The sequence below is a fragment of the Cicer arietinum genome, chromosome 4 (assembly GCF_000331145.2).
Source record: "Cicer arietinum cultivar CDC Frontier isolate Library 1 chromosome 4, Cicar.CDCFrontier_v2.0, whole genome shotgun sequence".
In the NCBI taxonomy this organism is placed as follows: domain Eukaryota; kingdom Viridiplantae; phylum Streptophyta; class Magnoliopsida; order Fabales; family Fabaceae; genus Cicer; species Cicer arietinum.
The window spans coordinates 20,926,771-20,939,151 of record NC_021163.2 but is presented as its reverse complement, the minus strand read 5'-3'; the positions used below and the strand labels follow the sequence as shown (position 1 = coordinate 20,939,151).

General features: G+C 33.5%; 1 protein-coding gene across 1 annotated transcript; it reads right to left on the bottom strand.

The window, feature by feature from the left end:
- Positions 1–4,575: 4,575 nt before the first annotated feature.
- Positions 4,576–11,791, bottom strand: LOC101492752 (serine/threonine protein phosphatase 2A 57 kDa regulatory subunit B' beta isoform). The gene is made up of 2 exons (XM_004515855.4): positions 10,110–11,791; positions 4,576–5,215 (listed from the first exon to the last, which is right to left on the bottom strand). The coding sequence occupies exons 1-2, from the start codon at positions 11,265–11,267 to the stop codon at positions 4,892–4,894; spliced, it is 1,482 nt and encodes a 493-aa protein (XP_004515912.1). The 5' UTR covers positions 11,268–11,791; the 3' UTR covers positions 4,576–4,891.
- Between the last annotated feature and the right edge of the window lie 590 nt (positions 11,792–12,381).

The window sequence follows — 12,381 nt, the reverse complement described above, 5'->3', positions numbered from 1 at the left end:
TAGATAAATCTTGATCAAATCTTCTTGTACATAATTCATATCTTGTGATAAATATTGATCAAATCTTCTTTTAAATAATTCATATCTTCTTGTGATAAATATTGATCAAATCTCCTTGTAGATAAGATGTTGATCACATCTTCTTAAAATCTTGACCAATCTTCTTTTCAACTTGGTCAAAGATTTTCTTCAATTATAAATCTAAATAAAATCTTAGGCTAAATTACATCTGTGGTCCTTTAACTTAATTTCAATTAACGTTTTAGTCCTTTATCTTTTTTTTTCCCGATTTAGTCCTTTATTCCTAACAATATCAAATAAAGTATGAAAATATGAGTTTATTTGAAGATTTGCGTTACGAATTTAATGAAATTTGTATTATATTGAAGAATATAATTAACTTTATGAGTTTTGTTTGATTTTTTTTTTGAATTTTTGTATAAAAAAGGATAACATTGTTGAAATTTTAAAATATAAAATATCAAATTGTCACTTAAAATTAAAATAAAGGACCAAGTCGGAAAAAAAAAGATAAAAGACTAAAACATTACCTGAAATTAAGTTAAGGGACCACGGATGTAATTTAGCTTTTTTTTTTTTTTTTTTTTCAATAAGCAAATACCAATAGTTAGCAATCTGTTAAAGGAAAGTGAATTTGTAAACAACACGAATTGAACACTACACTTTATGGCGCCTCAACTCATAGCATTGCACACCTTTAGGTTGTACTAAATATGTTTGTAATTACTTCAACAACTTTCTCATAATAGCTTACGAATAAATTCTTCATTAAATTTCACATGATAATTTATTAGACTTTCATTAAATTGTCTATCCAAATACCTCATTAATTCAATATTGCTCCTGAAGTTTAATTGTTTAAAGTTGAAAAGGTAATAACTAGGCAAACGGTTCTTTAAAGCTTTTGATTCTTCAATTTGGTTAGTTGAAACACTATAACATTTTTTATCTACAGTTATACGTAAAAACTGTTGAAATACATGAAAAAAGTTTTATAGTAGTGGTAACCAAGGGAGTACTTTTTCTTTACGCAATGATTTTCTTAAGAAACAACAACACTTGAAAACAAATATTGTCTTAGACATCCTATAAGAACAGTTTATGCATGTGTTGCAAGACAACAACAATTTTTACTCCGTTGCAATTGTAAAACAGTTGCCTTAAATATCCTACGAGAATAGATTATTTGTCTAACATAGTCTAAAGGTGAAAAACCGTTGCCAAAATAATTTATTTCTTAAAATACTATTTATATTATTTAAAAATGGCTTTATTTCATACTCTCAAAGGATTTGAATTAGAAAACTGTATTTCTTCATAGCCTTTAAAAAAATATTTGTAATATGATTCTAATGTATATCTTAAGATATAATGATATCATTAAACAACACTCTTCAAAATAAAATCTCAAATTGTGTAACCATCAACATCTACTAAAAACTTAGTCATCATGTCTTCATTTTGTGTTTACAAATGTTGAAATTATATGTCAGCATTGTTCCAGACCGAACTAAGGCCCACCAAGAGAACCAATTTGGGCCTCAAACCAATCCAACAAGTGTCAATCAACTTGTGTCTCTCGAGGCTAAACTCAGACTCTAATACAAAATTCGCCTCAATCGATCACAACTGCGCATTGATAATCAGACGACTACCTGTTTTTTGCGTCAGTTTACCTTCAACGGAATAATTGTTGCCATATCATCATCCCTCGAGGAATCTCTATATATAGGATTATGCTTTCATAAACAAGGTACAGATTATCCATCACGTCTCATTCACCAACTCTTACTTATTTGAGCGTGTTAGAGTGTCTGCAAATATCCTCCACTTGAAATGAAGCCATCGTCAACGATCATATACCATATTTCAAGACTCTCTTCGATTGTCTTCAAGGGTTTTGAACATATTAGATACTATCACTAAAAGTACACCTGAAATATATAGTGTCATGGTATACTTAGACTCAAATGTCAAATTAGAGGAAATATATAACAACTCACATTGTCAAATTTTCATTTAAATGAATATTTCATTATTGAAAAGTTTAACTATATTTACTTTTATGTCTATTCATAATAATTTGTCTCGTAAGTGCATCTCATGACGGGAAATTTCATTATTGTAAAGGTTGTAGGACATTTGATATATATTTTAGGAAGCGAATTCAAACTGACACTATGTTTCTTCTCTACACTTAGTGCGTGTAAGTTTTGCCACTAAATCTTTTTTTAAAAATAAAATGTGAGAAGCAAAGATAACCCATTATTTTTTTAATTTCTTCATGTTTTGGAAACTATTTTTATTTTATTTTCCATTTTTTCTTTAATTGTTCCATTAACTAGCTATAATCATTTTTGTTAATAAATTGAATGATATCCATACTATTTTTAGAATAATATCTTATCATTTGATATTTAAAACCCACATGAGGACAAAATAAATTATCAAATACTCAAACCCTAACCTAAGCATCCCTATAATTAATCACAAGGATTTGAAAGGATAAAAAGATATAACGAGTCCGTACCTATGTTGAACAGATTTTTAGCAAACTTGGCTTGAAAGTGATAGTAATCAATTAATTAATTGTGTTGGCCTACCTGAGTTGTGAACTTTAATTATTTTCCTTAATTAACTTTGGATTAGATTAGGATGATGTAAATATGTTGTCGGGTAGGTTTTATTCTCAAGCTTTCTCAATTTATGTTAGTTTATTAGAAATGAGACAAGGATCACACGTCTTATTTGTCTTGAAAAACATGTGCAACTTGTGGCCGTTTCTATGCATGTATGTTAATTTAAGACTTGCTTGTATTATATGTATATATATTTATATTATATTCTATTTTCTATTTTAATTGATGAACATATAGTCTTCTCTTTTCCTTTTGACCAACACTATGGCCAATATGATCCTCTTAAGTGGGAAGCACAATGATGGCGTTCTTTTAATTAAAAATTGTTGCCGAGAGAATTTAGTAGTGTATGTTTGATACATATTCAATAATCTAATACCTTTTACACGTATTTATTTATTTAGTTATCTTGTTATTTCATAATGGTAATGTTTCTATTGACATTGGATATATAATGCAAGACTATATATGAATTTTTTTGCAAGGGAATCCCACCTTCGTTCCCCAAGAAGAGTCACATGGGCTACTTGATATTTATATGTTTCCACATTCATGAAGGCTACACATATATATACACATACATATTAGTTGGAAAAGAGAAAATGAAAATCTGTGTGGAAACTCCACCAACTATTGGCTTAGCAATAATAATTAATTACAACTGTAATATATATATGATCAAACTATAAAATTAATTAGGCCATTCTTTCCCTCTTAAAGATTTTTATTTTTCAAGTCACATATCTTTCTAGCTAAGATTAGATATATACGCTGGATTTTTGGCATCAGCAATATTTATTTGACATTTTTTTTGTGTTAGAAAGATATAATAAATTTTACCTAATTAGTTCATACAACTGCGAAGTCCTAGGTTCGAACCTGAGACAAGACATCTAACTAGGTTCGAACCTGATACAAGACATCTAACCTAACAATATTTCTTGTTATTTAGTCAAATATACAGTAGCTTATATAAAATTATGGATGAATCTTTTTGTTGTTGTATAGTTTTAGACTAGATACATCGGAAAGGATTCAAAATTGATGTTATTGATGAGTGACACAACATTAAACGGTGAATAAACAAAATTAATTAGAAATTCAAAATGACAACGGATATTGAAATTTGTATTAACATATTTTAATACTACCTAAAAAAAAAAAAACTTTTGATTAGTTGTGTTATTCATGGGAGAATTGCTCGCACATATATATCATCATATTTTTCTGTTATTCATTCATTAGTATGTTCTATTTATGTTACCTACTTGTACAACTTGTTTATTTATTTATTGATTTAGTGTTTTTGGTATAACCAAACAGAACACTAGAACAGTAAAGGACAAAACAACCTACCTTATTAAAAGAAGTTTGAACATGATAACCATCAATTTCATCGAATGGTTAACATGCCTTTCCATTGGTCGTGAAATGTTGAAACCGAGTTGCATGGAGAGAATTCAATGTTGAATTAGCTCATTTACAGAATACAAGTCATTGTTAAAATTGATGACATAGTTAGACCTTATTACACCTAAAATCACAGCAATGAAACTCTATTTACTTGAATGACAATTCACTACTAGTTTGTGGCAATGGCTTACTATATGCATCAATATGCAACGATCTTACTTTATTGCTTTACCCAGACAATGCTTTCAACTACCTTAACAAAAAGTTTGAAGAAAGAGAAGGGGGCATAGACAGTAGGCTATGCCTTCAACAACCATAGATCAAAACCCGGAGAAACTCCAAAAATACAGAGAAGAAATGAGAGGGTTTTGAATAGGTTTTTCAATCCTTTTCATCTATTCCTCATCCCCCCCACCATCCATAGCCCTCTCATTCCATTCTCTCTTGACTTCCAAAGTCATAGTGAACAAAAAGCACGATCTTGTTTTAATGAGCGAAGAAATCAAACAAAGCAAAAGAAATCTTCCGTATTTATCTTTGCAAAAAGGGACAAATACAAGAAAGTATTTCACAGAAATATTTCTTAAGCACCAGACATTTGCTAACAACTTCAATAAGTACATTAATCACTGCTTTCTTCAAAATGCTAATTATCCAACTGATATAATAAGGAGAAGGAAGAGGAGAAAAGAATTAGGCTGACAAAAAAAAAAAGAAACCAATAAATAATTGCACCAAAATGAAAAAGAGGAGCATATTCATCATCCTCCACCTATTTAATTCACACTTCCAGAGCTGAGGCATTAAAACTAGCAAGACTAATCTGTGACCATATCTGCCACGCCGTTCTGTGCAGCCGCTTCTGCCAGTCTCTTCCAGTTCAATTCCCGCTGCTCTGCCACATCTTTGGCTTTTGCCCGTTTCTCTGTATGATGCCTCTGACACTCTTCAAACAATTCTGCATCCATTTCGATGAACATTTTGCGTACATTCACAGTCAGCCCATGAACTGCCTGGTTCCAGTGACCTTCAATATTTCTCTCAAACGCTTCAAATATTATTGGTAATACCACAGTCCTGTTTTGAGCAATTAAGCTCACAATATGCTCATTATTCCACAAAAAGAGGGCTCGCTCTGCAACCTGCATATCAAGTTTTTCTAAGCAAAGACTTCTGAGGGAACATTTAAACCATGAAAATTTATAACAGCATACAAAGTTCAGTTCCAACTGATCAAGATTCGGAACCCAACACACCAATTAAAAGGGCATGCAAATTAAAATTTGGCATAGGTAAATCACAGAATTCACTCAGACTATAACAAAAACTTAGAAGCTACAGAAGTCCTCAATCCTATATTGACAAAGACCTCCTTCTTAGCCTTATTATGGCGGTCAATGAAGCAAACTCAAAAACATTTGCAAAAGCCTGAGTCTGAATATTTTCAGACTCAATAGTATTTTCCAAGAAACAAAAATTTGGCATTAACAGCTGCTAAAGAACAATAAAATCATTGAAGTATGTGTCTGAATATGAAAACATCCACACTGATACTACAGCTGAAATGCTGAATAATCTCAATAAAAAGGGGATTAGAACAATAGTTCAAGAGAATCAATGAATGCACTATGTTACAGATTTAGAACAGAACACCAACAATAAAAGCCTTTTCCTCACTAGGTAGGGTCCTCTATGTAGATCAATAGGCATATTGGACCCTAAATGATTTGACCGACAGTTTTTATTGGTCTTCCTCTTCCTGTAACCAATGAACTGCCCACCCTACTCTCCTAACTAGGGCTTCTGTCTTCTCCAAACATGATTAAATTACTTAAGGTGAGATTCTATCAATTTCTTCCACAGTAGGTTCAACTATAACTTCCTAACTAAAGCATTTATTTCTAATTACGCCTTATCTTCTAGTAATGCAGCCTAACAATTTCCAAATGGATCTCAACTTCCTGCAAAATATATCATTACATCTCCAGTCTGTTTACAGTTTTAAAAAATCTGCTCATGGGGGTGCTTTATTTTCTTGCCCTGATGCAGATCTTCATAGCATTATCGACAGCAGTTGCAGTTGCTAGTGGTATACAAACATAAGATATTTTGTTGAAGTGACAGAGAAAGAGCACTCCCAACCCATCCCTTTGGATTGAAGCCATTCAAAAAAATTCAAATAGCTGGCAGATACCACAGACATGCTCTGAGGGGGTTTCACCGTTCAGAAACATGCAATGCAAAGGATTTATTTATCATTCAAAAACATGCACTACACTCAATAAAAAGAAACAGTCGCTAGATAGATATTAAACTCAATTCCACAGAAGGAAACATTAAGGAGCAATCAATTCCTGATGACTATTCTCTAGATACTGAGTTAGTCACAAAATTTCATCATAATTTAGAATTGAAAATTTAACATCACTTTTTTTTTGTTTGGAAGTAAATGATAAAGAGACAATATTATAACTGATATGAATGAATTGCTGCCAAAATCAATTATTGATCAATGGGTGACCAGTTACTTAAATCAAGTGAAATCCAACAAAAAAAACAAGATCAAATCCTGAAAAGTACATAGGCTATGTTTGGAGGGAAAGGGAGTTGGTGATTTTGAGGATAAAGGAAAGAGTAAAGGGAAGGAGAGAATGAGTAGTCCCCCACATTGCATGAGATTTTATTTTTCTTCATTGAACTAAAACCCTCCACTATGGGAGAACTAAAAAAATGCATTGGATTTGGGGGATTTTGAATAAATTTTCAAATACATTAAGCACTTGGAAACCCCTGGTATTTGCATCTTTCCATTCCACTAATTCCTTCCAAAGCCTTCTCTTCCATTTTCTACAAACTCCCAAACATAACCTTAAGCACTTGGAAAGCCTTGGCATTTGCATTCCACACTTTTTAATGTGGGACTTAGAAACCCCATTATACCAAGTCCCTACTATATAATAGCACTAACTTATGAAACACATACTCCTGACACGACACAGGCACGTCGACACTACTAATGTGAAACACATACTCCCATAGATTTGTCCAAGTTGTGTCAAAGAAAAGAAGAAAAAAAAGTTTTTTTTTTGGACACTTGTTTGAGTTTTTAGACAGTAGCCACTTATTGTACAACAACAAGGACACACCTAATCCTATATGTCTTCGTGCTTCATAGACACCAGCCTTAAGAGCCAACATCCCAACATATTAATTTTAAGACGCTTCACTCAAACTTTCCAATCAGCCCCTCAATAGGTAGCCTTTCTTGACACATCGACAACCAGCATTGGTACCATTTGATAAGCACCCAAGCACTTGGAGAACCCACCTTTAAAAGCTAGTTGTCAAGGGGGAAGAACCAAGCCAATGTCATAATACTCAAGTCCCTATCATTACCACTTATAGATATTTTGCCTATGAAACACTTTAATGATGCATGTATAAACAGCTACGTTGATGGATGGGGTGTGGAAAATTATCACGCATAATCACCAACTGAGGTGTATAACTGATAGGGAAGCTGGTGAATTAAAGAATATTGGAATTTGGATCTCTAGCAATAGAATGTGATATAGCACTAGTTATTAAGTTTTGATAACACAGGCTTTCCAAAAGTTGGAAGTTACATGTTTAGTTTGAGTAAGTAAATATCCTCATAAAGGAGCAACTCTCATTACAAAAAGTGTTTTTGTGGGAGAGTCTTGGAGAAAAATGCAGGGAGTTTATGAGAACCCAATACGTCCATTTGAAATATTTCTCATTTCTCTTTCATTGAGAGAAAAACATAGGTCCTCCACATTGATAAAGGAATGAGGAACTCAGGAAAGCATCTTGGAGAACAAGTTCATCTGTATTTCCTATTTCAAGTTGTTTGTTTTTATTTCTAGCACGTAGGTCATGTGACAAGCATATGACTCCCATGCAGTCAAACTGAACTCTAGAATTGGAAGTTAGGTGCTAGAGGTGAATGTGCTCACGCTTTTAAATCAAGACAGGTGTTGCATATGCCCAATAAACAGTGGGGCCAAGAACTGGTGACCCTAAAATCTAAAACCATATTTAGCACAGCTGCAATCTTAATATTCAGTTCCAATGATGTTGGCATCATTCAAATATCATTGAGAGAAAAACATAGGTCCTCCACATTGATAAAGGAATGAGGAACTCAGGAAAGCATCTTGGAGAACAAGTTCATCTGTATTTCCTATTTCAAGTTGTTTGTTTTTATTTCTAGCACGTAGGTCATGTGACAAGCATATGACTCCCATGCAGTCAAACTGAACTCTAGAATTGGAAGTTAGGTGCTAGAGGTGAATGTGCTCACGCTTTTAAATCAAGACAGGTGTTGCATATGCCCAATAAACAGTGGGGCCAAGAACTGGTGACCCTAAAATCTAAAACCATATTTAGCACAGCTGCAATCTTAATATTCAGTTCCAATGATGTTGGCATCATTCAAATATCATTGAGAGAAAAACATAGGTCCTCCACATTGATAAAGGAATGAGGAACTCAGGAAAGCATCTTGGAGAACAAGTTCATCTGTATTTCCTATTTCAAGTTGTTTGTTTTTATTTCTAGCACGTAGGTCATGTGACAAGCATATGACTCCCATGCAGTCAAACTGAACTCTAGAATTGGAAGTTAGGTGCTAGAGGTGAATGTGCTCACGCTTTTAAATCAAGACAGGTGTTGCATATGCCCAATAAACAGTGGGGCCAAGAACTGGTGACCCTAAAATCTAAAACCATATTTAGCACAGCTGCAATCTTAATATTCAGTTCCAATGATGTTGGCATCATTCAAATATCATCATCACATGCATGTCTCGACATAGTTAAAAAAGGATAAAATAAATAGTAAGAAAGAAACCTACAAGATTTCTAAAATAATTTGTATGTATCGCAAATCACTGACATCCCTATTAGAGGTATTAAATAAGAAATTATTATTACAAAACCAAATATACGCCGTTATCTATATAAACTTTATTTTACGGTCAAGGTCTTTTTAAAATTTAAAAAGATACAATTCACACTTACAATTCCATTATTGATACAACAACCACAACCAAAGCCTTGTCCTACTAGGTGGAGTTGTCTGAGTCAGCTACATGGATCAAATCATAATGGCTATTATGAATCAAGTAAAAATATAGATCATTAAATTTTAAATCCCTCTTAAAGGTTTGGCTTCTCAGTTTCCTTGGTCTCTCTCAACATCTAATAATCGGGCTATTCAGTATTCACTATTAGATCTATACCCTCCTTCATGGTGGTTCTACAAGTCATCGCTGTGGTACCCAATCAACCTAAGATGAGATTCTATCATCTTTTCTATATGGGGGAGCTATAGTTTCATAATTAATTACAAGCAAACAATAGCCAGCAATTGAATTCCAGTTCTGGTTAAATTTGCCACTTTAGTACTCAGTTTTGAAGCAGCTGATGAACAACAATGAACTTAAAAACCCCATACATGCAAAAAAAAACATGTGCATGGGTCTAAGTATAACTACATTTGCACTTCTATGTGTGAAAGGGAAGAAACAAATTAAGTCAAACATGAACTTAAAGCATCTTCTTACTTTAATAGGTATAGGTAACGACATAATATCAAATTTTTCTTTTACCTTTTTTCCCCATAATATCAAAGTTTTTCTTTTACCCTTTTTCCCCATCAAATGGCACATCACTAATAGATGCATGACATAAAAGCAACTAAACACTACCATTGTTGTACGCAAAATAAAGGAAAGGGGAAACAGAAAAAGAATATGACAATCAAACTTTATTAATTAGGCATGTGAAACTGATATTACTAAAAACAAGCAGCCACATTTAAGTAGAAGGATGGCAAGTTAAGGAAAAAAAACATAGAGGAGGTGCATAATTTTTCGTAACATAGAAAGTAACAGTTCAACAAACAACATAGAAAATTCATATAAACAAAAATAATTAAAAAAATGGAGTCACAAGTCCCAAATACCATCACACCACTATAAAAGGAAAAAAGAGAAAACAAATTTCAACGAACCTGAAAGTGAAAACTATTGAGGCAGCGGGAAATCTGTTTGAAAAGTGGAACCATGCAGCGTTGGAATTCAGCAGCTTGTGTAGCCTCCAACACTTCCTCAAGTTCTCCAAGGAAGAGAACTTCCTTCTGGCAATTTGTAACAGGCCAATACTTCAACAAGCCCCTAATAACCGTATCAGCCAGCTTGAAATCCTTCTCAACAAACTGAGTTATACAGTAAGATAACTGCTGGTGGTACATAGCAACCGATTTAGGTTTGTGCAGTGGCAAAAGAGCCCTTACAAGAAACAACTTGTGCTCCTCTTTCATAGGCAAAGCAAACCCATTAATAATGCTACCAAGAATCTCCAAAAGCTCCCCAATACCACAGTGTCTCTCAGTTTCATATATGAACCGATAAAAAATGTTGTTAATTGCTTTTCTAATAAATGGTCTATGAACCATGAATTTTCCATATATACGATGCAGAATGGTTTTCAAATACTCACGCTCACGTGGGTCTTCAGAATCAAATAAATCAAGCAACTTGAGCACGAAGGAATGATCAATGTACCGTTTTGCAACCTTTGTATCAGTATCGGAGGAAACCACGTATCTGAGAAGAAGCTCGTAAACGAGCTGCAAGTGTGGCCAAGCTGGCTCCAAACAAGGCTCCTCCTCTTCGGGATCGGTAGGCTCTTGACCGGTATTCTCGTGAGATGCCGGTGGTAAGCACCGGAAAATGTTGATAGATATCATTCTTATCATCTCTTCCTGAGAACTCTCCGATATTTTACCGGAACCTGATTGGATAAACTCCACGAGTTCCATCAAAGCTTGTCGCTTGATCTCTTTCTCTCTAACGTTTTTCAGCGTATCGGTGAAATCAAGCGAGAAGCAGCATATGTGAAGCTTCTTGAGGAAGAGGTTCTGCTTATCAGAAACCGGAACATCACGGAACAAAGGAACCGGTTCCATTGTTCCGGAGGCTGGAGTCATGGAGAAATTAGCGGCAGAACTAGCAACAGAAGTTCCTCCGGCGCCGCCACGTGAGGCGTGGTTGACGACAACATTGGGGGAAGGTGCAGATGAATTGCGGTTGTTACCAGACGGAGGAGGATCGTTTGAGTCGGATTTGGAGGGCTTTTTGTGCCCTCCTTTCATAATTTTCTTGAACATTTTGTGGAAACAAAATTACGTAGCAAACCCTAACCCTAGAATCTGATTCAAAAATTGTTAATGATTGTTGAAGCGAGTGGTTTTGTGAGATGCATGGGGAAAAGCGTTTCATCGGGTGATCCTAATCCATGAATGATTTGTTCTCCCTCGATTTTGAAATCAAAGGGAAACGGATCTGAAAGCGAAACGAAGAAAAAAGTGAATAAGAAGAAGAAGGTGAAGAAGGTAATGGAGAACGGTGGTAGAGAGTGATTGGTTGATTGAGAAAGCTATGGATCATAGTGAGGAATCATCGGAGTTGGATCGCCGGTAAGAATGGCGGAATAAGATCGGTCGGACAAGTTCCGGCGAGGGAAAAGGTGAGATAGAAGGAAGAATGGGAGAGGCAGTAACAGAGAAAGAGAGAGATAATTAAGGGAAGAGATTAGAGATTGGTTGATACGGGAAGGGAGTGATTATAGATTATACTGTAATCTTCTTTTTAGAATCAGTCTTTTTTTGAATTATGTATGAAGGAGAAAACACTTGTTCATAATTTATATAATATTAATTTTTATTTAAATCCACCTTCTGCATTTCTGCGTAAAACTATTTTATACACGTATCAATTAATGTAGATATTGGTCGAAGTCTTTTTATGGAAAAAATTGATTTAGGGAGATACCACTCCATGCAATATTGGAGAATCACCAACTCTATTCAATATTTATAATTAAATTTAAAATTGCAAATTGTAAACAACTTTTATACTATTTGTAAAAAATAATTAGATATTATTTTAACATTTAATTATTTAAAGATGATTTATGATTTATTTACCCTGTTTGTTTGACAAAGTAAGAAAATTAATTTAGTCAAAAAATTTCATTTAATAAATAAATATTAATGGTTAATAATTTAATTAAAAGAATAAAATTACTGCTAGAGATTGGATTTTAGGCAACTTTTATAGAACTCTTTCTAGTTTTTATTTTTTTGTAAGTTATAACAAATAAATAAATAACATATAAAAATAATTATTTTTAAAAATAAACTGTAATGAAAAGATTTTAGCCACATTACATATTTTTCTCTTTGAATTGTTTTTCTACTAGTTAGAGTGTACTGCTATAGA

Coding starts and splice junctions, on each gene's coding strand:
- LOC101492752 (XM_004515855.4), bottom strand. CDS start 11,267: ATGTTCAAGAAAATTATGAAAGGAGGGCACAAAAAGCCCTCCAAATCC. Junction 5,216..10,109: donor TCAATAGTTTTCACTTTCAG/GTTCGTTGAAAT, acceptor CTTGATATGCAG/GTTGCAGAGCGAGCCCTCTT.